This window comes from Vicugna pacos, chromosome 18 (genome assembly GCF_048564905.1).
Source record: "Vicugna pacos chromosome 18, VicPac4, whole genome shotgun sequence".
NCBI lineage: Eukaryota > Metazoa > Chordata > Mammalia > Artiodactyla > Camelidae > Vicugna > Vicugna pacos.
The window spans coordinates 27,539,875-27,565,158 of NC_133004.1; the positions used below are offsets into that span (position 1 = coordinate 27,539,875).

A 25,284-nucleotide genomic window follows, 5' to 3' on the forward strand; every position below is an offset into this window, starting at 1 on the left:
TTTTGCATCTGGTAAACATAGCGTAGTTGATGCTAAGAATAAATGATGAATAAGATAGACAACAACTTGTGGTTTACAGTCTGAGGGGCAGGGGAGACATAATAAATAACAAAACAAGCAAGGAAATGAATAAAGTATTTATAAATCATGGGATGTACCAGCAGGAAACAAATAAAGGTATTACAATGGGAAATAACATGAATGGTTGAACAGGGTGGTCAGGAAGGCTGCTTGGATGACAAAGGTGAATCATCCCTTATGAGAATACATGGGGCACGATTTCCAGAAAGAGGAATAAAGAGTGCAAAAGCCTTGAGGTGGTGAAACATGGGGTTTTCTAGAAATGGAAACAAGATCCCAGGGCTGGATGGTAACAAGCTGAAGCTGAGAAGAGGGTAGGTAATGAGGTTGGAGAGGCAGGCAGGGCGTGGCCACAGTCTCAGAGGCCCTGATAAGAAGTCAGACTGTGCTAGGACACTGGGAAGTCCCTGAAGGTTTCCTGTGCATGTGTAGACTGAAGTCTGACTGTGCATGTGGACGTGTCTGTATAAATAAACATGCCATGTCTATTGTACATGTATGTAAATGTGACAGGAATGGGGCAGTCCTAGACAGTTCCCGAGAGTTTTTCCACAGTGGGAAGAGACCCCAACTCAGATCCTTCTTGGCTTCTGCAGGGGGAAGCTTTGCTAGGGAACCCCGTTAATGCAGAGAAAGACAAGAAACACCACAAGTACTGGTTCTCCCTTCCTGCTTCCCTCGTCTGAATGTGTGCTCACCTAACCTGAACGTTCACACCTCTTTAAGGAAAAGAAGAAGAAAATGGACTCTTAGTAGCTGCATTAAGAGAATTTCTAACTGGTTCTGGCTCCCTAGATATGGGAGGCATGGAGTCTAGGTCACAGGAGTGGGAAGTGGCCATGAAGAGAGGAACCTAATCTGGTTCATCTCTAGAGCAACTTCCAGAGACATTTCTGCTCGTGGGCAATGGGGAAAGGGGCGACATTCCAGCCATCATACAGAACGTTTCTCGGGCAGCAGCATTCTCCACCAGGGAGCCAAGGAGTAATGAAGAACGTGGAAGAGAAAGGAGAAATTGACCACACCACCCCTTCCCCACCACGTGGAGAAGAAAGCTGGCAAAGTGGCAGGCAGCCAGGAAGCAAGATAACTGGGGACAATCAGGGAATTCCCGGCCCCTTCTTGCCTCCTCTAATTATGAATATGAAAATGATCCTAGAAGGCCTTTGAGATGAGGAGTAGGGAGATAGGGAGGGGCATGAAGGAAAGGGACCAGAGGGTCTCACCAATTCCTTGTGCTCCTCGGTGAGACGGGAAGGCAGGGTGTCCATATATGAATCCTTCAGGGGCTTCCAGCCCAGCTGATGGGGCTCCATGTAGATCATCCCACATCTGGCAAGCATAAACAGAAGGCCAGCTTGGTCCACACCCAGATCCCAAGCATGTAGGGGTGAGGTAAATGCAGGCAGTCATGGAGAGGCAAGGGGCTGGAGCCTGGGTTTAGGCACAGACCCTCACCAGCTCCGGGCCAAACGAAGGATACACAAACTTTGTTAGGAAAGGGTGGAGACCAGTGCTAAGAGTTGGGTCTTGAGAATCAGACACCTAGATTCAAATCCCAGCCCCAGACCCTACTAATTGAGTGACCTTGGGCAAATAAATTTCTTTACTGTCTCTGAATTTCTGTGTCCTTGTTTCTAAAGTGAGGAATATAAAAATATGTAGCTCATAAGGCTATTATAACGGTTACATGAAATGCCAATAAAGAATTTAGTACCAAGCCTAGCACACAGAAAACTCTTAATCAGTGGAAACTATTATTATCATTGCCATAATGTTAGTATATTACCACGTATTGACATGTTAACATTTAGCACTCCCCCCCCCAATTCTGATAAATCTCAGCACTCTCTCGTTTGTTCCTAATATTGGCTTCCATTTATTGAGCACCTGTGGTGTGTTAGCCACTATTCTAAGCCTTAATGGCCTTCATCTCTAAATGTTCCTCTTTATGGTCTATGTTTTAGACATGAGGAAACTGTAGCTCAGAGAGGCTAAGTGACCCGGAAGAGGTCACACAGCCAGTAAGTGGTATGGCCAGAAGGGGAGCCCAAGTTGGTCTAATTTGTCAGGTGTTCTTTCTACTCCCTTACATTGCCTTTGGAAATGTGGGCTGATTTGATTTGATTTTTTATGGACTGCAGGTACATGATTGGGTTAATTATCATCTTTGGCATACTCCTCATTAACCCATGCATGGCCTTTCTTAATTAATTGTTTTCAATAATGTAATAAGTGCCCATGAACCCAACACCCAGACAGAAGCTAGGGCTTGACAATAACTTTTATTTAACCGTATGGTGTCTCTTATCCTCTCCCCTGGCTTTACCCATCTGAGGTTACATAGTATCTTGAATCTCATATTCACCTGTCTGTTGATTTCTTTCCTTCTTATATAGTTTTATAGGATACACACACATATGTGTGTGTGTGTGTGTGTGTGTGTGTATGTGTGTGTGTGTGTGTACTTGGTTATCCATATAGTTGCTTATCATTACAGTTCATTTATTTTGAATGACATATAAATATTACAATTTGTGATTCTATTATATTTTTTCATTCACTCCTGATAATGGGCACTTGGGTTACTTCCAAGTGCTTATTACTGTGAATTGCACCATTATGAAAATTCTAGTACATGTCTCCTATTGTACAAGGGCAAAAATTTTTTGGGGTATACACTTAAAAGCAGAATTTTCGGGTCATGAGGCATATGAAGGTCCAACTTTAGGAGATAATGTCAAGCTCTTTTCCAAAGCACTTGTCTGGTTTTGGGCTCCTACCAGCAGTGCGGATTGAGGACAGATTTTATGACAAATCTGACTAACAAGAAGTAATGTAGGTGATCTGCTAAGAGCTTAATCACGTTTGTGGATTTTTCGAGCTCTCCCTCCTGCTTAGGGTTAGTGAGGCCCTGCCTTCCCTCAGGGCCCCTGCAAGCTGACTGACCTGCTCACTGTGGCTGGGGAGGCCTGCTCCAGGTCAGCAGGCTCGAAGATCAGACTCATCTTGGAGCTCATCTGAATAATCTCGCCACTCATTAAACACAGCTGAAAAGTACAAAGCGGAGGGGTAAACGGCAGCAAAGGGGTTATATTCCATCTGCAAGTGAAAGGCCTCAGTGGAGACTGAGATGGTTTGAATTCATTCAGCAAATGTTTCCTGAGCACCTACTGTGTATCAGGCACTGTGCTAGCTGCATAGAATAAAACAGACAAATATTCCTGTCCTCTTGGGGTTTGCATCCTGCTGGGAGGGGACAGATGATAAGCGTATTATGTATTACATACAATGATGAACGTGCTTTGGAGAAAAAGTAGAAGTGGGGGTTGGAGAATGCTGTGTCTGGTCAGCTGTAATGTTAAATAAGGTGGGAGAGCCAATGCATTGCAGCCTTAGATGAAGAATCTAGACGCTATCAGACTGTAGCAAGTTTCGTGGCTCCTTCCTCAGTGTTTAACATAGAACGTAACTGCACATTCCATTCTGTTTCATGTGCTCAGCATTCCCGCAAAGACTCCTTTTAGAATCCCTCACGGACTGGTCCAGGGTTAGAGCAACAAGAATGCCTCCACAAATCCTTTTTGGAACAGACAGAAAGACTATCAGAAGTCCTTGTGTTCAGCAGGCACTTTCCTGTAGGAAGTAGTGCAAATACACAGGAGAGCCTCTGGTATATACACTCAGTGGGTGGTGCTGCTTCTCATTTGCCAACAAGGATTTAAGGCATAAAATGGCCTAAGGCCTTGGTCTCTTAGGTGGAAAAGAGGAATCTCTACTGTTCCCTGCTGCTCATCCTAAAATGTGGTTTAAAAAGTTCCTTGCATGTTACTTGGTTCACATCAAACACATCTGGAAACTGGCCATTACTTGCAACCCCAGGAAGGTCACAACTGTTAGGGAACTGACACCACTAGCAGTGTCATTTCTGAGTTTCAAGAAAAGTAAAATAGACCCAGATGGGTGACAGTAGTTTGATTTCTTTCAGAGCTGAGAAGAGCCATCAGGAAATTCAATTATATGACTCTTTATACTTCAAATCTCAAGACCAACCATTTCAATACATTTGTACAATCGGTTTATATAACATAGTCCAAATCATATAATAAAACTTACTTCTATTTTTATATGTTATATAATCAAAGTTATGCACATGCTATAATTAGTATATGTATGTAATTTATCTAATTAGGCCCTTCCATCGTCGAACATGACTCACTCTTAGTCATAAAATTTAAATGCAGCAGGAAAATATATTTTGATTTGATAATGATGTGCATTCAGTGTAAGAACTCCTCCTTGAAACGACAATAAATATTATCACTTTTTTTTTACTTTAAGTTACATAGCACTTACTACATGCCAGGCACTATGATAAGCAGTTTGCAAATATTAACCTATCTAATCTTTCTAACTTCATTATGATGTAGACACTATTATTCTCATTTTACAGGTGATGAAACTGAGGCACAAGAGACTAAACAGCTTGCCTGAAGTCACACAACTGGTAAGTGGCAGAACAGGATCTGAACCCTGCTTATCTGGCTCCAGCGTCTAAGCTCTTTAGCCACTTTGCTTACTGTGGTGGAGTGTATTTTCCAAAGATTGCTGCAACAATATCTCTTATCCCACGTGCACTTCTGCCATGTGACCTTGCCCACTTCCATTGAGAGGTGGAGCCTATTTCTCCACCCACTTGAATCTGGGCAGGCCCTGTGACTTCTCTGACCAATGAAATTCAGAGAAAGTGATGCTGTGTCAGTTCCAAGCATGGCTCTTAATTGCCTAGAAACTTTCACTTTCTGCCTCTTGGAAATCAACCACCATGGAATAACTGCTACTACTCCAAGACCACCAAATGAGAAGCCAAGCCATGTGGAGAGGTATGGAGGACATGATGCTGCTTGAGAGAAAGAGATGCACAGAGACAGACAGAGGCAGAGAAAGAGTCACAGAGAACCAGACAGGTCAAGGAGGAATGAACTCCCAGATACTGAGTGAAGAAGCTAACTTGGATAGGGCTCCTCCAGCCCTTGCTGCCCCAGCTGACATCATGAGAATTAGCTGAGCCCACCTGAGCCCTTACAAAGTTTATTATCTACAGTATCATGAGCAAAGTTAAGCCACTAAGTATTAAGGTAGTTTGTTACACAGCAATGGATAACCAAAACACATCCCGTACATCAGGTACTAGGTATGTGCTATCTTATTTAATTACTGGCATTCCTATTTTATTGCAACCTTTTTACAAATGAAGAAACTGAGGTTCAGAGAAGTTATGTGACTTGTCCAATACAACAGCTCAACTGTAGAGCCAGTGGTCCAATCTGATGCCAGCACCAAAGTTTTTAATTACTATACAGCATTGTGTCTAAGCACACACAGTTTAACTACTACAAGTATAAACAAAAGCATAATTCATGAATTGATAACTGTTACTTTCTTGTGGGGTATTTATTCTTAGTGTAGTAAATGTATATATTATATACTTCTGGTCAATCACTCACTTCAGTAAAAGAGCTTGTACCCCATCCATCCATGTAAAAGTGATATCAGACTTAGCAGGTACCTTTTTATTGTCATCCAGAACAGTGTTCATATTCTCAATCCAAACAGCATCCACTGGCCCATCAAATATAATCCACTTGCGGTCATCAGACAAAGAAGATGCTTGCTCCCGGAAAGCACTGGCGAGGACACCATCTGTCCACTCATGGCTCGCTTGGTCAAAGCACCCATACAGCTGCCCCATGGTGATAGCCTTGGGGTTAATGATCTTGTACTCGACAGCAAATTCCTCCATCTGGTTGGCTGGGCAAAAAGGTCCAACACAAGGTATGAAGGCTCTGGTGAGACCAGAGCACTATACGAGAGATAACGCCAAACCAAAGACCAACCAATTTTTATGAATGTGCCATCCCAGGACAGTCCTTATAAAATCTGTACTCAGTCCATATAAAAATTGGGGTATCTGGATAGGCAATGTCTTAAGTTTTAGGCTATTGTAGCCATTAGTTTCTCACCATATTGTCTTCTGTGGCTCATTTCAAACAGGGCAAGTGTGACAGTCAGATATAAAGAAGTCTGCCTGGGCCTAAAGAACTCAGGCAGTAAAGGAGAGAAATGTCACATAATCAGGTCTTTTTATGCACCCTAGAAAGAAAGAGGGAATTGGCTTTGACTTGAGATGAAGAAAGAGCTGACAGGTAAAAGATTCTGGAAAATGATGGTTCCTTTTCTCTATCTGAGGGGCTAGCTTAGCCCTGAAACCTCTTCTTTAGCTGCTCAGTAAGTGTCCTCTGAAAAATAGAGCACCAGGACACAACTGGAATATACAGGCTGACAGATGGCCAGAAAATAACTACACTTTTACATGATCCTTCAAAGTAAGGAAAAGTTGGAGTGCCTGAGCCATGAACTAAATAAAGAACCATTTCTGCAGAATCCAAGGCAAAGACAAGTAAGGAGATAGCCTCCTTTCCCTTCGTTCAGTTTCCTAAACTATGTTCAGTGCCAAAATTGTTATTTATTTGAAATGCCCAAATTAGTTATGAAGGTCAAGTTAGTGCCCCAAACAAAAACCCCCAAAATCCAACAGTAACTCAATCATCACATATTAGAAAAAAATGTTAAAATGAAGCATACTGGAAGGGATCATGTAAACACAGGCACAACAAGGCACTGCTTTTCAAAACCACAGGCTTGTGTTTTATGGAAGAAAAAAACCCAAAACTATTTCTCTGACAATAATTTTACCTGCTGAGTGGGCACTGCATGAAGTTATTTACCTGCATTATCTCATTTAATTGTCACAACAATCCCATTTTACAGCTGAGGAAATGGAGGCAAAGAGAGATTTAGTCATTTGCCCAAGTTCTGGGTCTGATTCAAAAGTCTGAGGTCTTCCACATTAAATGGAAGGAAAGAAGGAAATAAAGGAGGGAGGAAGGGAGGGATGGAGAAAGGGAGAGAAGAAGGGTGCATGGGAGGCAGGGAGAGGGAATTGAAGGGAGAAAAAGGGAAAAGGAAGGGAAAGAAAGAGAAGGGAAGAAGGGATGGAAAGGAAAAAAGGAAAAGAAATGAAACCACTCAACGATCTGCTTTTAGAATCGTTTTGTTTAGGCTAGTGGCGGACTTTCTCTCATTGGGACATCACTGGAGAAGCCACTGTTCAGTATTTGAGGAAATTCCTCCAGCCTTTACGACATGCACATAAAATCTCCTGTTAGAAGTTTTCCCCCTCTTTATTTTCAGCCTGTGGATCTCTGTGTGCCATGTTCTATTTCTGGCTCTAATGTCACGATCCAGGGATGGCAAAGCTAACAGCTTGACATCATCTCAACAGAGCCAGTCACCTGAGTGGGGAGTCCTGTCCCCCCTGGAAACTAGGGATGTAAGCTTTACCTTCGTGTAAATCACCCAGAGCTGCAGCCAACACTTTATAAGCACAGGTCTTGCCACCCATGGGGTCTCCGACAATCATATAGCCATGTCTTACCAGCATCATCTCATAGATCTGGGAGGAGACATCATATAAGAAGTTAATCATTGCAAACCTCCCAGCACTGTAAGTTAGAAGTCAACAAGGAAAGAGAGGTCAGATGGGATTCCCAGTCACTTCTACCCCTGAGGAACTGTTATCATTTTTGTCATCTACTGGTTAAATATTTTAGACGAATATGTGTCTGTCTCAAGATTATTTAAGGGATGGGAACTATTATTTGCTCTGCATCTATCTATGTGTTAAGCATCAAGTGACTTACCTAAGTTATTTCATTTAATTCACTCAGGTATCATTAACTACTTTCTGATGCAGAGAATACAGTCCAAGAGGGGTTAACTAACTTGCCCAAGTTCATATTGGTGCAACCAGGATTTGGCCACAGGGCTGTCTGACTTCAATGCTGCTTATCTTTTCATTATACCATTTCCACTTGCTTTTAAAGAGGAAAAGGAAACAGTAGTCATTTTAGCAAATTGTATTTCTATTGGAAATTTCCTTTCTTAAGGCCTAAACGCTCTTCTGACTTGATTGGAACTCTCAATAGATGAAAATGTATTTTCTGAGCCAGGGCCAATGCTATAAAATATAAATGACCTTCCGGGTAATTTTAGCCCCTACCCTTGAGAATAGACAGCTAAGCGGAAGCTCATTTCTGAATTTTCTAATTGTACTGTCTGTGACAAGCAGTCGATGAGAGTTGAAACACATGCTTCGGTCATTTGTATTCATGTGAAATGTTTTAGCTCTCTTTTTCAGACTGAGAGGCTCTTAGCAAAAAGGAATGCATGAAGCTTTTTATTTCAAAGGCTAAGTTCTCATTATTTTTCATTTTGTAGGTGGGTTATACAGAGAGTCTAAGTGAGGACAATGGGGGTGGTACAGGAAGGGACAAAAGTCAGTCAGCAAATATTTGTAAACACCTATTATGTGCCAGATACTGCTCTAGATTCTGTTGACACAGCAGAGAAGAAAACAGCAAAACTCCCAACCATCAAGTAAAGTTTACAGTCAGGTAGACTCGAAAGACATTTAAGGCTGAATAAAGATGAGTGGAGTTGACCGTGTATTAGAAATAAGAAAGAAGAAGGCACTTATGATTCAACAGCCTCTTATCTTCCTCCTCACACACCTTTAAATGGATTATCCAGGTATAAATATACAAAAGGGAAGGTGATTCCATATATTTTGTTTTTGAAAACTGGTACTAAACTCTGTAAAAGTTCATGTGTACATCTGCAAACTACTTTGAGATACACAAAAAAGTAAGAAAATGAATGGATGGATGGATAGGTAAGAGGCAAAGTATCATAAAATGTTAACTGTAAAATCTAAGTGGTGGGTACCTGGGTGTTCTCAGTACAATTCTTTCAATTTTTCTGAGTGTTTAAATTTTTCCATAATAAAACACTGGAAATAAAAGCTCATGCCTAATTAAAAAAACAGTCCACCTGTAAAATCCCAGTGAATAGACTGGGATTCACCATTGGGTTCAATGAATTGTATCAAAACTAGCACACTTAATGATATAGTAGGGAATTTTTTTTTTAAAGTAGGCAGTCTGATCTCAGAATCTGGAGACATGGCTCTTACCTTGACCTTTAATTCTAAATAATATGATTTGGGGAAATGATGATGCTTTTGATGTCTGTGGAGATGTGGGGTTGATGTTGGTATATAGTAATCAGGGACTACATCTAGCATTTTACATACTTGTCTCAAAATCACTCTGTGGGGTAGTTTTACACCTTCCATTTCACTGATGAGGAAACTGGGGCTCAGAACAGTGGACTAACTTGCCTAAAACCTCACAGCAAAATAACTGATGGGAGGGATAGGTCTGTATGAGTCAGACCCATTCCCTCTCTGGATGCCAGTGTTCTTATGGAGCCAGGACCAGGTGGTATATAAGGTCCCGTGTAGTTCTGTCTATGATTTTGTAGAAAAAGTATATTTGGGGCTTATTTTATTAAGTTTACTATTTTAAGTTTTAGATAGAAAGTGACACTAGGGAAGGATCTCTGAAATTAGCATGAAGTTCCCCTAATATTCTCCAGGGTCAAGACAAGATATCTGTGGTTTGCCTGCCCAGCATCCTTTCTCTCACCTCTTGGTAGCGGCACCCAGACCCTTCCTGAGGAACCACCGCTTGGTGGTTCAGTCCCCCTGACTTGGGTGGCTCTGACTCCATCTCCACCTCTGGCAGAGGCTGCGTGGTTATGGTCTACTTCTTAGGTCTGTAATTGGCTCAGGGATGGTCATGTGACTTATCAGTGCCATTCAAAGCCAACCCTGAGACTTTTGCTGAGGGCACTCAGAGAGTGATGCTCTTTTTTTCCTTCCGGGCTTGAACATGGGGCTAGAATCTAAGTTTGAGGCTACTGGAAGCCCAGCTGAGAATAAATGTTTCATGCAGAGACACGCAGAATTAAGAAATGAAGAGACGCAGATTTCTGATGACATTATCTAAAAACCTGTTTCCTCTGATGCCTGAGGCCAACATATTTCTGGACTTTCCAAGTTAGGTAAGTGAATGAATTCCCTCTTGTGGACTAAGGCAGTTTGAATTGGATTTCTGTCATTGGAAACCAAGAAAGTCTTGACTAATTCAAAGCTTAATGCCCCCAAAGGTTCTGTTTCATTCTCAAATTGAAAAAAGAAACTCCAAGGAGGATGGGCATAGGAAAAATATTGGACTTTAAACGTCAGCTCCTAGGAATGAAAACTGAAGGCACAGCAGATTGTTAAATGTCTTCATCTCTACCTCTGTCTCTAACCAGGCACCTCTGATTGCCGTCAGTTCATTTCCAGTCTACCATAGTTCTGTCTAACTCCTGACCTCAGAAAACAGTGAAACAGGTACATTCCCACATGGGTACAAGGAACCAACCTGGATAATTTTCCCAATAAACCAAGGTACTGGCTGGAGTTTCATCTTTTTGATGTTCTCATGCAATACTTCCATAAAAACTTCATAGTCTGGCTTTGGAAGAACAACTCCAGGAAACAAATCTGATATAATTCCCTGTTAACAAAAATTCAAGATGTGGAAAGGATAAATGATAAGACCTCAACAGTTTTCTAAAATGGGATCTACAGACAGCAGGAATCCTTGGAAAAGTCCAAACCTCATTTTTCCTATACCAAAACTTACCCACAGTTACAAATTCCAACATTATCTGTTAAACTCGATGCTCCTTCCCCCAAATTTTAAAATATTTAATAAGCCTGTGCTTATCTTTCAGTCATTGTACCAGGCATGAACAAGACAGTCGGGATTTCTGCCCTTAAGAGTTTACAGCCTGGTAAGATAGATAGGCATTAAAATAATTACAAAAGGAAACTAATTTCATTTGATAAAAACAACTACTCATATCCAACAGCAAATATCGTCCTGTCAGTGAAACTGTTTTTATTAAAATCAGTAATTAGGGATACTGCTATTACCATTCTTATTTAACATTTGGGGGAGGGTATCTGGCAAAGGCGATGCTGGCTAGAGAATGGAGAGGGTGTCAGGAGATGGAAGAGGACGTGGACAAGGTGCCAAAGAAATCATTTCACCCGCGGAAGCAGAGTCTCAGTGCTTGGCCAAGGTCTCAAACCCCTGCCTACCTGAAACAGAGGGACATCCTGAGCCAAGAACTTGGCTAGGTTGACATCAAGCAAGGCCCGGAGTAGCAGGACACTCTCATTCTCCTCCGGATACTTGAGCTTCAGGTTGCCAGCGGCGGTGAGCACGGACTTGACGGCCCGCATGCCATAGTCATAGTGATGCTGGGAGGAGAGCTGCTCAGAACACAGGCGGTAGGTTGCAACAATCTTCTGGGCAAGACTGGGAGAGCAAAGACATGTCTGCAGACCCTCCGGAGAGGACCCCGTCCTGCTCAGCAGACATTCCCAGCAACACGCTTGTGCCCCGTCCCTTCAGAAACCAGACTTGCCCACAAACTTGATGGAGAAACCCTATCATTTGAAGATCTCTTCATAGAGTTACCATAATGAGCAAAGGACGCACTATAACCCTCTCTCAAAGGTAGGATAAAACAGCAAGCACATGCATATGTATAACATATACTGTACAAGAAATTATGTGTATATGCTTTTATGTGTATATAAGAATGTATATGTAAACCACACACACACACACACACACACACACACACACGGGAGGATTACATCAAACTATTAACAATGTTAATCCCTGAAGAGTGGGACTAAGGGTCACTGAGGGGACACATTTTTGCACAACTGTAACATTACAATTTTTTTCAATAGCCATGTTCTATTTTTTTAATTTAAGAAAACCAATTCAAAATTGAATATATTCAGCACACAGTACATGCATACTCATGTGCACTGCCATATCTCGCTTTTCCCAGGCACACAGGAGGACCACATTCCCTAGCCTCCTATACAGTTAGGGCTGGCCACGCCACTGAGTCCTAGCCAATGGCATGTGAGTGAAAGGGAAGTATGCCACTTGGAGGACTGGTCCCTAAAAACCTCCTCTGTGCTCACATAGTGTAGCTGTGAGATGCGAGTAACCTGGGTCCCTGACCCATCCCTTGGGGAAGAACTGCCCTGATCACAAATATCCACTTTGGATTTCCAGGGAGTGAAAAGTAAACTTTTGCTGTGCTAAGGCACTGGAACTTGGAGGTCGGGTTTACCCTAACTAATATACTTATGCACATTTCCCTGGGGGGTTCCTCTCTAATACGACTGATTTACTTTAAAAGCAAAGGCTTTATGTTGCTCACCAGCACCTAGCACAGGGCTGGGCATAAGGTAGGTGGCTCGATGAAGGCTTGCCAATTGAATAAATAAATGAACTGAACAGGCAAATCAATGTAACCCAAGTATCCTATAGAAAAAAATTAACCTCATGTGACTGAGGCAGCCTCTTAGCCTAGGAAGAGTGGCACAATCCACTGAGAATATCTACCCCCTCTTCCATTAAAAGCAAGGACCTCCAGGCCACAAAGACACTGAGGGCCTTGTGGAGATACCTGCAATAACAAAAAAATCAAATGACGATGTCCAAGACAAGTAGAAAGACAAACGTAAAATCTGGAATAGATTGATAAAAGCCATTTTACGAAGAATATTCACAACTCTGGGTGTAGGTGATAAAGACCCTGATGCATGTGTGTGTGTGTCTCTTGGAAAACTGGGCAGGTAGTATCTGAATGAGAGATAACCAAGTTGACTGGAGTAAATAAATGTTATATTGATAACATTGTGAATTATAAATTATATTAAATTTTCCTCTTTAATCTTGAAATAATTTCATGTTTTTCAGTCTCGCCTGAAGCCATTTAGGAATGTATGTGTGTGTGTGTGCATGCGCACATGTGCATACATGTGCAGGTATGTTAGAGTGAGAGGCAGAAATGAGCGGTGCTTTCTTTAGTAGAAGTCCAGGTGTTTGTAAAGAGAGTGGCGGTCCTTTCTTGGAAATCTGGGTCATTTCCCAGTCAGGGGTGGGTGGGGTCAGGACCAGGACCAGGGCTGTGTGCTTTCAGATCAACTTGCGAGAAAAGGTCCAGTTCTCAAGTTTCTCTCTTGTCTTCCAATGGGCAACTTGCCTTGAATCCACCCCACAAGAAAACCACTCTGTCACTCTTTCATGAGAACCCCCTGGAAAGTCAATACAACATACCTTCTGGAGTCTAGAAACCCCATAGAGTAGAGGGAGATTTCTCCGATGAGGGCATAATCTGGCACCATCATGGCCACAGTCCGAAACAAGGCCTGGAAAAGAAACAGCCACTCAGAACCTAAGCCCATACAGTGAACACTGAGGGAAACACACCTACAGAGGCAAAGAGAAGTAACAGCATCGTTCAGACCACCCAGTGTCAATCAAGGAAAGGACAGGAGGGCTGGAGGACAAATCAGTGCAGGGGGACTGCCTTGACTGGACAGACCCACTGCTCCATGAACCTCTTCACTAGCCTCGTCCAGGTGCGTGCTGTCACACTGGGTCCCTCAGTGGTTGTGCGGAAGTCCTTAGGCACCCCAGCAACACCTCATCGTCCTATGTCAAATGAGCACCACTCAACTATGCAAACTTCCCAGTGACCAATGCAGACAGCAGAAGTCATTCAGGGATGCAGGAAAAGTATGTGTCAGGAGAATCCTGAAGTTAGACAGGTCTTGATTTGAGTCCCTGCTCTGCTACCTACTAACAGTAGGCAAGTTATGCAATGCCTCTGGACCTCAGGTCTTCTGTCTCAAAATGGACTAATGACTGTCCCCTTTTCATAGTTATCATGAGAACAAATGTTACCATGTAAGTTCAGTGCGTAGAAAAGTGCATGGCACACAGCTCAATAAACATCAACTACTGTTATTAATACCTTAGCTCTCAGAAGAGAAGTGACTGACCTGTCCCAGTACTACAGTTAGAGGCAGAGCCAGGACTAGAACCCAGGCTTCCTGACACCAGCCCTGGATGCTTTCTGCTATGCCACACTGTCGCATGAAAGCTGTCTGTGCAGATCTAACATGGTTGCTGGCTGGGAGGGGTTGGGGTGGGGGAGTTACATCAACTGGGCACTGAAAAATGAGAAAAGTGGGTCCAAATTCTACTTTGGGCCATGTAGACCTAGACAGGAGGAGTCACCCGGAGGCATCTCCTTGACTCCCTTTCCACTCCCAGGGAGGAGGAGGAGTGGTGTGTCTGCATCAGATTCCAGGGTACCAACCAGAATGCGCTTCTAACAGGTGAAGCATCGTGTACTAAAGTCAGTGCATGTGGGTTTGGCCAGGTCTCTCTTGTGTCTTCCACTCAGAGGAATGCAGTAATAGCTTAAAAGAAAGTCCTTAAAGAAGCAGGCCTGTTAGTCTCCGTCTGGTTGCTCTTTTCATGCCATTGGGGTGCTAGCTGCTCCTCCCACAGGGGAGGCCCTGTCATCTTGCACTTTGGGTTTTTTCCCTCCATGAGAGCCACATGCTAAGGTCAGCTAGGGCCTGTTCCCTGGAAGATGGCCTGGTTGGCATTTTTTCTCTCTGCCTTCAGAAGCACTCTGCTTCTCCCACTAGCAGCAGGGCCAATGCTTAGCACCATGGTGATAGCTCAGGCCAGCTCCGCAGGAGGCACCGGGGACAAATAAGCCCTTTTGTTATCTTTCTAGCTGCCTCGAACAGCCTGGTTGTGCGTGGACACCACTTAGGCCTAACCAGCTTGGCTCCACATGCCCCAGGCTTGGTTTACCAAAGTATTAGACTATTGAAATTTGATGCTTTCTTAGAAGTAGATTTATTTTATTTGGCCTACAGTGCTTTTTTTTTTTGCATTGAGCCAGGATCTAAAAATCAGATTTCACATAGAAATCCAAATATCTGGCTTTTCCTGAAAAAGAAGATCTGACAATTCCTGCTTGGTAACAGTGGGCTGAGGCCTAGTAGGGACTGCTGCCTCCAGACACGGCATTCGCCCGAGACCCTGCTAATAAGCCCAGCTGGCGTCTCTCGTTTATATTAACTGTCTGACCCCTGTAGACAACAGAAATAGTGACACTTAGTCCAGTGTTCATAGTTTACTACTTGTTATTGGTTATTATGTGTATATTTCCTCTTGCCTCATGAGACTTCGCTCGGGAGGTAGCTGCATTCTGGGCCAAGTAACATCTTTACTTCTCACAGCTGAAAAATGTCACCTGGTCTCATTATTTGGCTTCTGGGTGAGAGCCTCAGGTACTTCCAAAGATTTCTATACCATAAAGAACACCCAGAATTCATACACTCTGATGTTTACCTTGAGGTTATCTGGCAGCTCAGCCCTGCCGGCATACCCGGGGTTCATGGTGATGAAGACAGCACAGGTTGGGTTCAGAGACAGCTCAGTGCCTTCGAAGATGAACTTCTTTAGCTTCCGGATAATGGCTTGTTGAATGCTGAGGATCTGCTGAGCTACCACAGACAGTACTTCTACCTGGAGTGAGAATGGCCAGCTGATGCAAGCTCCTGTTTCTGACAGCCACCCACCCCACTCTGCCAGAGCCCCCTTCACTTAGCAAAGAAGGACCCCAACCGCTTGAGAACAAGACCCTCAAATTCAAAATTAGGAGCATGATTTAGGGTTTTGGTAAAGAAAAAGAAAATTGATGTGTCTATGTGTGTGCACATGTGCGTGTGTGTGTATGTGTGTAAATAGTTTCCATGGTATTGTATCTTTATTCCAGCATCTAGCATAATGCTTGACCCATGGTATGCATATATTCAGTGTTGACTGGTTCAAATTGCATGCTTACATTTCCTGATCTCAACTCAAACAGAATTATGATGAATCTTTTGTACCCCTGCTATAGACTCCTCTCATATTCTATTTGCTTCATTTAATTTTTATTTCCCTTTGCTAGTTTGTAACAGCCTAGAGAGCAAAACCATTTCTTGCTCATCTTTGTATCATGAACACATGTAGAGTATCCGACACATAGGAGATACTAAAGAAATTTTTTAATGTGGGAGTGAATGAATGAATATGGTGAGGACACATATGTGTGTAAAACATGCATTTTGTCTTCTTGGGCTGTTTTTTGTTTGGTTCATTGAGTACTTACTCAGTGCAAGGGGTCTTAAAGGAAACACAAGCTGCTGACATGGAGGAGCTGAGAGCCCAGAAAAAAGGCCCTGCATGTCCAACCCCTCCATTCTGTAGCCCAGTAGCAGGGTTACCTCAATCCTGTTGAACTCATCAAAGCAGGCCCATGCTCCAGCCTGGGCTAGTCCTTTGAAGAACTTCCCCATGGCTTTGTAATCCAGACCATCAGAGCAGTTGAAGACCACACACTAGGGAGAGGAAGGATGTGGGCACCATTCAGGGTGAGTTACCTCACATCTGAATTACCCTGCACCATGAAACAGGGGAGGGACTCCTCCCTTCCTGTTCCCCTGGGGGAGCTGAGTCCCCACTCTGCATGTTATCCTAAACCGTCTTGAATTTCACGCCAACTTCCCTGGACAGGGGTTCAGAGAGGGATGGGAAGAGAGGGTGGGGATGGACACCATTTCCCTACCTGCTTGGCCAAAGCTTTGGCCAGATCTTTGGTGGTTTCTGTCTTGCCTGTCCCAGCTGGACCCTCTGGTGCTCCCCCGAGGTTCAGCTTCAAAGCTCCCATGAGCGTCCTAAGGGGAAGGAAATAAGAACTCAGTGTCCAAGCCCTAAGGCACAGGAAAGAAACTGGCTTTCGGTTTATTTTGTCTTGACTCATTCAAATAATTAAACATTTTCCCCAGATTGTATGAGCAACACGTCAGCACTGTAAAAAATTCTGTTTTATTCAACATTGTAACTTCAGTGGCTGGTGCATGGGTGGCACCCATACGCATTTGTTTGAATGAATGATTGAATGAATAAATGAATATATACACACTAAATGAATCAAATAAAAGTAAAAAAAAATCCTCATAAACTCCACATTCCAAATATCACCAGTGCTAATGGAACAATGAAAATAAATATGTTTCTCTCACTGGATTACGAACTCTTGCGTTCAGGACTCATATTTGATTCAGTTCCACATGGTAAGGGCAAGATAAATGTTGGCAATGAATGGTGTGCTATTTGTGGTTCTACAACCTCTTGTATGAGTCACTATAATTTCAGTTAACACGCTGTCTTGTAATCACCTGAGTGTGTTTCTCTCACCCTCATCCCAGTTAGTTGAGGGTTCCTGGAGGTCACGCATGGTGCACGGGAAAGTTCAAGAAATGGTTGTTGAATAGTGAATGGAACAAATAAAATGAATGAAGAACAGAAATCACAGAACATAGAAAACAAGCGATTGAGGACCTGGAAAGAAAAAGTTTCTCAAGGTCCATCTTTAACTTTATAATTAAAAATAAATTTCCACTGTAAGGAACATATAACATCAAAGAAAAATCAAAACATCACAGAATTGACAAGTTCACAAAGGCCTGATTTCTAAAGTTATGAATTCCAAGGAAAATGGCATAGCACTTTGCTGAGCGCAGAGTGACTGTGTCTCTTCATCAGAGTGGGTGGCAGAGCCCAGAGACTTCTTGCCTGGGTCCTCACGCGGCCCTTTTCTGTCTCTTTGTCCATGGGATCTCCAGGCATCTTCCTCATTCCTGCCATTGGGGAGTCTTCTACTTAAGAACTATGCCATTTTCAAGGACAGGCATCAGTGCTCTAATTGTTGGTTTGAACACATTAATTTGCGTTAGGACTCCTCCTGGGTTCTCATTTCTGGCCTAAGGCTTAGTTTCCATGCCCATCGGTGGGACCACGGCGACTCAGGGCAAAATTCTAAAACCTGAGAATCTGAAATATAGAAGGTAAAGGTAACAGACTCAAGATACTCTAACCTTCCTCCCTAGAAGGTCTCCCTTTGGAAATTCTCTATTCGCCCTACGGGTCCCGGGGCGCCCCCGAGCATACCTGTAGCAGCGGTCAGTGAGGGGCGTGATCACCAGCCGGGGGGAGTTGCCCAGGTACTCGTAGCCGTACAAGGCTTCCGTCGTGATCATCCGCACCCGCACGTCCTCGGCCTCCCAGTAGTAGCGCAGCTGCGAGATCCACTGGAAATCGTTCAGATCACAGACACTGTCCTCAGATAACTTGGCTACCACGTCACGAGCTGTGGGGACACAGACGCAGAAACACACACTTGCAGAGCTGTCAGCATCCTCCCGTCTCCACGGATTCCTCAGAGAAGGTCTGAGAATGTCATCAACTCTCTCAACAGGTTTAGGCTGGTCTACCCTCCCTGCTCATCCCCAAACTGTACTTATACCCGATACAAACTTACAGTATCAGCGGCTGTTATCCTTCCCAAACTTTTAGGCGGCTGACCCAGAGGGCTCTGTAATACGAAGTTACTCCACATGCTGTCTTAGCCCCAGTGGGACCCTTCTGGCCATGTGACAGGCCTCGAGGCTATTCTAGGAGAGCACAGTCAGCTTGGGCTGACACAGCTGGCAAGGGAAGGGCTTCCTGAATCCATGTGAGATGTATTCTTTCCAGGGGAGGAGGGCCTGAGAAACCGACTGGGCGTGGTACCCTTCTAGGTTTTCTCCTTTCTCTCAAAGGACTGTGAACATAATGTAATCTTCTCACAGTGATGGGAGCCCTGAAGTGGAGGGGTGGACATAAATTTACGAGCATCACTCATTACTCTTCGGGTAACTCACAGGGCAAGAGCTCCTGCGATCTCAGAGCTAGCACAGCGGCTCGAAATCAGGATCTCAGAAACAACTTTGCAAAGGGACCCTTCCATAAAGCCTACTGCCTCTCTGTGAGAGAAACCTTTATTACAGTAATGGCCCAAACCCCGCAAAGAAGAATCCTTGAAGAAGATCGCACCAACAGCTCTTCCATTCTTCCCAAGGAACGTAGTTGCACTCCGGGTTCTTGGGAGAACCCACTGAGTGGTGGCAGGAGTAGAGGTGTGTGTGAGAGATTCCAGAGGAAGGTGAATGTCAAGAGACTGAGTGGAGGATGCCTTTGCTATGCAGAGTGTGTGTTCATGTGTTCATGCATGAATATGTGTGTGTGTGTGTGTGCGCGTGCACGCGCGCATGTGTGCGTATGTGTAAACTCAACCACTCTGGGGGTCCCCTGGGCAGTAACCACGCCTGCACTTATTACTCTTACCAGCTGGATATGTGGCCAGATGAAGACCATATTCTCCCTTCCTCCCGGTTTTACGCTAGTCTATTCACATAAAGTCAGATTGAAATGAGCATCAGTTTTACAGAGAGTAAGATGCCATGAAATGCCAGTAGGAAGCTGGGTGTGTGAGCAAGAGAGACATTGTTCCCAGGCAACTGGTTTGGTACAGCCCGAGTTTCCTTGGTGATAACGGAGCAAGGGTGTGGGGGTGGTTTGTTTTATATAAAGACCCTGGTTCTTCTGCCTCTTCCTCCTTCTCTCTCTCTCCCTCTCTTTTAGGAAGAGCTGGAAGGCATCCTCTCTCACCCACTCCCTCCCTGCATCACTGCTCATTTCCAGTCTCCTGGGTTTGGAATCAGACACAGGTTCAAACTACAAAAGAGCCTCAGTTACTTAATAGCTGTGTGCCTCTCAGCAAGTTACTTGCCTCTATAAACCTCAGGCTCTTAATCTGTGAGTTGTGTATAAAAATGAGACAATGTATGTCAAGCAAAGTTTGGCACCAAGGAAGTATTCAAAATATTCGCTATGGTCAGTGCGAGGAAATTACTCCAAGTTGATAAATCTCAGAAATGGCTGTGGCCATCACTGTCTCAGTAAGAGTGCTGCTTGGAGGTGTTTGCAGAAATAAGATTGGGGTGGGAGGGGAAGATATAAGATGAATATACACAGAAGCATTGGCTCCCTTCTCTCCTTATCCCTCACTTACTCTTGGTTGGAGAAACCTCTCCCTAATAAGAAAAGGGACCTGAATTATTCCATCCAGGAGGAGGGAGAGAGGCAAGCTTGGCCGCTATTATTACTGGACAGTCAGTAGTGCAAGGGAAACCTCCTTGCTTACCGTGGACATCAATGACTGTGAGGGCCCCGAGGGTGAGTCGAGCCCCACTGCTCAGCTTTCCTCGTACCAGCTGGACAATCTGTGCAATCTGATCATTGCTCTTTTTCAGGAAATCCTGGCAGGGGCAGAGAAGGGGACAACAGGTTAAACTGGATTCTCTTCTGGTAATCCTGTCTCAGGAATGACACCATCCACCACCCCATGGCCCGAGCCAGACTCTTGGATGTCATTCCTCAAGCTTCCTTTCCCTCACCCCAGTCATTAACCTCTAGACAAATTTCAAATGCGTTATGCTAACTGAAAGAAGTCAGATTTAAAAGGTTAGATACTGTGTGATTTTATTTTTATTTTATTTATATTGTGGAAAAGACAAAACTGTAGGGATAGAAAACAGAATGGTATTTGCCAGAGAGTAAAGGGTTGACTACAAAGAACATGAGGGAATTTTGGGGTGTGTGGAACTGTTCTATATCAAAAAAATACATGCACCACAATGTTCACAGCAGCACTATTTACAACAGCCAAGACATGGAAACAACCCAAATGTCCATCCACAGATGACTGGATAAAGAAGTTGTGGTATATTTATACAATGGAACACTACTCAGCCATAAAAAATGATAAAATAACGCCATTTGCAGCAACATGGATGGACCTGGAGATTGTCATTCTAAGTCAACTAAGCCAGAAACAGAAAGAAAAATACCTTATCACTTATATATGGAATCTAAAAAAAGAGACAAATGAACCTACTTACAAAACAGAAACAGACTCACAGACATAGAAAACAAACTTATGGTTACCAGTGGGGGAAGGGGGTGGGAAAGGATAAATTGGGAGTTCAAGGTGTGCAAATACTAACTACTATTTATAAAATAAGTAAGTTTCTTCTGTATAGCATAGGGAACTATATTCAATATCTTGTAGTAACCTATAAAGAAAAAGAATATGAAAACAAATATATGTATGTATATGTATAACTAAAACATTACGCTGTACACCAGAAACTGATGCGACATAGTAAATTGACTACACGTCAATAAAAAATAAAGAAAAATATAAATCAGGCTATAAACCAGAATTAACAAAATACCTGAAACTTTTTCAGATTAAAGTAGATGTGATAACTAAATAAGTGCATGTAAACATGTAATCCTGGATTGGATCCTGAAGCAGACAAAAAGACATGAGTGGGGCAATTGACCTAATTTAAATTAGCCAATTAAAGGTTTATAGATAAGATAATAATATTGCATCAATGTTGATTTCCTGATTTGGATAATTGTACTGTGGCTACCTTCATAAGATGTTAATATATGGAGAATCTGGATGAAGGGTGTATGGGTATTCTTTGTATTATTTTTGCAATGTTATTTGTAAGTTTGAAAATTTTCAAAATAAAGAGTTAAACAATTAAAATGAATTTTTTAAAAAGGAAAAAAGGTAAGATCACCTTAGGCTCAAATCTCACCTTCCCCACCTTCTAGCAATGTGATTCTGGGCAAATGATTTTAACTTTTTGAGTCTCAGTGTACTGACCTGTCAAATCTAGATAATTACAGCTACTCCTCAAGTGGTACTGAGGATTAAATGAGATAGTGTATATAAAGCACCTGGCACAGTGTCTGGTGTGAATAAAGTATCCAGTAAATAGTGGTGGTTTTTACTGCTGTTAATTGTAATATTCTTAGCACCTAGCAAAAGAAAAAGAAAAAAAGGCATTTTGATGCCTCCCCATCACCTATACTGGACCAAGTGCCTTCAGTTGCTGGAATGCACCGTGCTTTTCATCTTCAGACTTTTGCACATGCTGGTCTCTCACTCCCAGGAATGTTCTTCCTCCTGTTCTTTGCTTGGCTACCCCCTTATTCATATTTTATGTCTTCTCCTAGACACTGCTTTTCTGGGAAATCTTTCCCTCTAACTTTTCTCCTTCCTCCCCATGTGTCCTGGATCCCTGTACTTCCCTTACTACACTTCTGCAATAGAGCCTTTTAACCTCCCCCACCAGACTGTATATCCATGAGGACAGGGACCACAACTGTCTCATTCACCTCTAATCCCCTTTGCCTAGCAGCAAAGTTGTAGCTGCAGATGTCAAACAAATATTTGTTAAATGAACAACGGATAGATGGATTGATGGATGGCAATCCTGTACCAGCACTTGCTTCCTTTAGGATGCCAAGGCACATCATTCAGCATGTATGTAATCCAGGGCTTGGGTGTGTGATGGGAAGCATTCTACCCTCTTACAGGTAGGAAAACTGGGGTGCAGAGGTACAGTCAGAATTTTAAAAATTTCTTTTGTTTGTTTTGTGAGTGTTTTTTTGATGGGGGAAGGTAATTAGGTTTACTTATTTATTTATTCTTAGAGGAAGTGCTGAAGAATGAACCCAGGATCTTGTGCATGCTGCTAAGCACGCACTCTACCACTTGAGCTATACCCTCCGCCCCTGAAAAGTCAGATTTTTTTTAGTGTTTCTGAGGTTTGAAATGATGTACATGAAGGAAGTTTACAAGCGTAAAGTGCAGTACATCTATTAGGAATAATCAACAAGAAATCTGTAAAAATGTGAATCTTGGTCAAAAATTAATGTTCCAATTTTAATGCATAAAGAAAAATATAGTAAATTAAAATACATTCTGGTCCACAGACAATCATCTATAGGGGGAATAACAGGAGTTCTGATGAGATAATCATGGAAAACTACACCACGGTAAAAAGGTTGGGAATGGAGTCACCGTTCAGTCAATAAATATTTATACTGAGCAACTATGTACTCAACACTGCAACAACCCCCTGAGATATAACAGTGAGCAAAACAGACATGGCCTCCGTCCTGTGGGGTTTATAGTCTAGGATCTAAGCACTGAATAGTTTACTGGCATCTCATTTAATCCTCCCCTAGCAGTACGGTGTGGTACTGCAGTTCCTTGCATTTTATAGACAAGGAGACTGGGCTCAGCTTAAGTAACTTGCCCATGGTCACACAGTTTACAAGGAAAGGTGTCAGAATTTGAACCCAAGTCCATCCAGTGCGGGCATCACCATCCAGTGTGGGCATCCCTGGCAGAACTGACTAGAAATACACGGATCTGTGGATAAACAGACTTGAGCATTCATGGTCTCAAGGGAAAGCTGAAGGAAAAGCTGGAGATGGGCTTGTGCTGGGCTGAAGGTACTGAGAAGGGGTATGGTGGAGGAAGAGGAGAGGAAAACAGGACCAGGGGGCCTCTTCTCTGTTGGTGGCAATTCTGCCAGGTTGACACCTGGAAGCAAAGGCTGATAAAACTTAGAATCTTTTAGCCTAGAATTTCTGTCTGGGAAGAATTGTGAGAGTTCTTGCACCACAGAACTCCAGGACAGCACCAATTCCAAATTCTCTGTCCCACTGTCCCCAGAGAACCCTGGCTTCAGTGACACCATAGGCCTAATTATTTTATTTAGAAAACATGGCTACTCCATGTCATTCAAATCCTAATCAAGCCTGAATCTCCTCTACAAGCTTCATGACAGGTTCACTTACCGGTAGGGTCTTTTCAACCAGGGCTTGGGAAACCTCCTGGGTCCAAAAGATGGAGGAGACACAGATAACCACCTGGCCAGGCCACTGCAAGACCCATTGATTACGAGGGACCTGGGAAAGTGCAATGGGGTACGTTGTAGGGTCAGTTCTTCTTGTGTGGTTTAAACTGACTTCCTAAAAAATCCACCATCATTTCATGGCCTCTACAAAAACAGCATCTATCCCCAGCCGCTGAGCCTACAGGGCTTCACATTTCTGGGACTACTGGTTTATGTCTTTCTCCCTGAATTTTATGGATAAGAAAAAGATCATCGTCAGCAAGCTCATTAACTCCTTCCTTTGTTTTTGCTTTTGTTTGTTTTTATGCTCCCATCCAGGGATTTTGCATAGTTGCAATCAAGGTGCTGCTCAGAAAGTATTTGTAATCACTCTTTTTGATGGCTATCTGAATGGCTAACATTGCCGTGCTGCCCCAAAATTTTGTTAGCCATGCCCTGCCCCCAACTTTTTTTTTTTTAAACTACAGATCTGGAAACTATGGCCTGAGGGCCAAATATGGCGATGTCTGTTTTTGCAAGTGAAGCTGTACTGTAACAGCCCCGCCCACTGTTGAACCTTTAGTCTATGGCTGCTTTTGCATTACAAAGGCAAAGATAGATAGGCGTGACCGGTGTGTGCAGCCTGCGGAGCTGAAAACATTCACTATCTGACCCTTTACAGAAAAAGTTTGCTGTCTCTTGCTGTAGATGCAAGTGCACAAAACAAGTTCATACAGGCGGCCGTTTTTCTTTAACTTAATTTTCGATTTGTAATACATCACAGGACAAAGGACTGGCCTTCCATTTACTGTGCAAATGCTACTGAGAGGGACAGCAGTGTGTTAACTGAATATTCTTTTGTTTGACGGAAAAAGTCCTGGGAATGCGGGTGCCGGGGTGGGGCCTCAACATGAGCAAAACCTAAAGTAGAGGAGACTAAAGACCTAGTCTGCCAACAGTAACCTCACTATGAGCTGGCTGCACAGTAAGTGTGACACCTTGGTTTCTCATACCTGGCCCCCTAAAGCCTTAGGAGCTTAATGAGTGTGCCCTTTGGGCCATGGATAATGTTAATAAAAAGCCTCGAGGGGAAGGATGCTTAACTGAAGGGGCTCCAAGTAGACCACTTGCCATCAATACTTTTTGCAGAAAGGACTGGTGCACAGAAATCAGAGGATTCTGGCTCACAGGCTATGCGAGTGCCAGCTGCCTCTAACTGCAAACGTTTCACGTTCAGAAATATATACGTTGCCTCAGGATTTGTAGGGAAAGGAAGAAGAGGCACAGAGTGGGTCAGGTGTTACTCAGCAGGAGAGGGGTGGGCTTTTAGTAGAAGACAAAGGAGCTATCACTTAACCTTCTCACAAAAGTTCTTGGTGTGGCAACACCCTGGCATGTGGACCCCAACTTTCATTTACCTGGACGTATGCTTCAATCCCAAGTCTAATAACTTCCCGCGTACTAGCAAGCATCATCTCTTCCACCTGCTGGAGCCACTTTTCCACCATGCCCTGCGGGTTGAAACAGACAGCAACAGTTCGCCAAGCCTGGAGGGAGGGGTTATGGGCAGAACCCAGCTCTTCTCTCTAGACAGGGCTGGAAGGCGGTCAAAGCTTGTGCTCCTTCAAGCCAATATTCTTGATTTGTTTTAC

The 25,284-nt window shown here is 43.3% G+C and overlaps 1 protein-coding gene across 5 annotated transcripts in view; it reads right to left on the reverse strand.

Moving 5' to 3' along the window:
• Positions 1-25,284, reverse strand: part of DNAH3 (dynein axonemal heavy chain 3) — a 150,092-nt gene that overhangs the window by 64,387 nt on the left and 60,421 nt on the right. For 4 of the 5 annotated variants that reach the window (XM_072942725.1, XM_072942724.1, XM_072942726.1 and 1 more), the window contains 14 exons: positions 25,051-25,143; positions 23,595-23,705; positions 20,068-20,182; positions 17,994-18,192; positions 16,609-16,717; positions 16,268-16,381; positions 15,348-15,524; positions 13,248-13,339; positions 11,198-11,417; positions 10,473-10,607; positions 7,486-7,597; positions 5,651-5,892; positions 3,031-3,131; positions 1,308-1,413 (listed from right to left, as the gene is read on the reverse strand). In XM_072942725.1, coding sequence (XP_072798826.1) covers positions 1,308-1,413; positions 3,031-3,131; positions 5,651-5,892; positions 7,486-7,597; positions 10,473-10,607; positions 11,198-11,417; positions 13,248-13,339; positions 15,348-15,524; positions 16,268-16,381; positions 16,609-16,717; positions 17,994-18,192; positions 20,068-20,182; positions 23,595-23,705; positions 25,051-25,143 — 1,926 coding nt within the window. Of the gene's footprint in view, positions 1-1,307; positions 1,414-3,030; positions 3,132-5,650; positions 5,893-7,485; positions 7,598-10,472; positions 10,608-11,197; positions 11,418-13,247; positions 13,340-15,347; positions 15,525-16,267; positions 16,382-16,608; positions 16,718-17,829; positions 17,877-17,993; positions 18,193-20,067; positions 20,183-23,594; positions 23,706-25,050; positions 25,144-25,284 lie in introns of those variants that run through there. The other variant, XM_072942728.1, reaches the window with a different exon arrangement.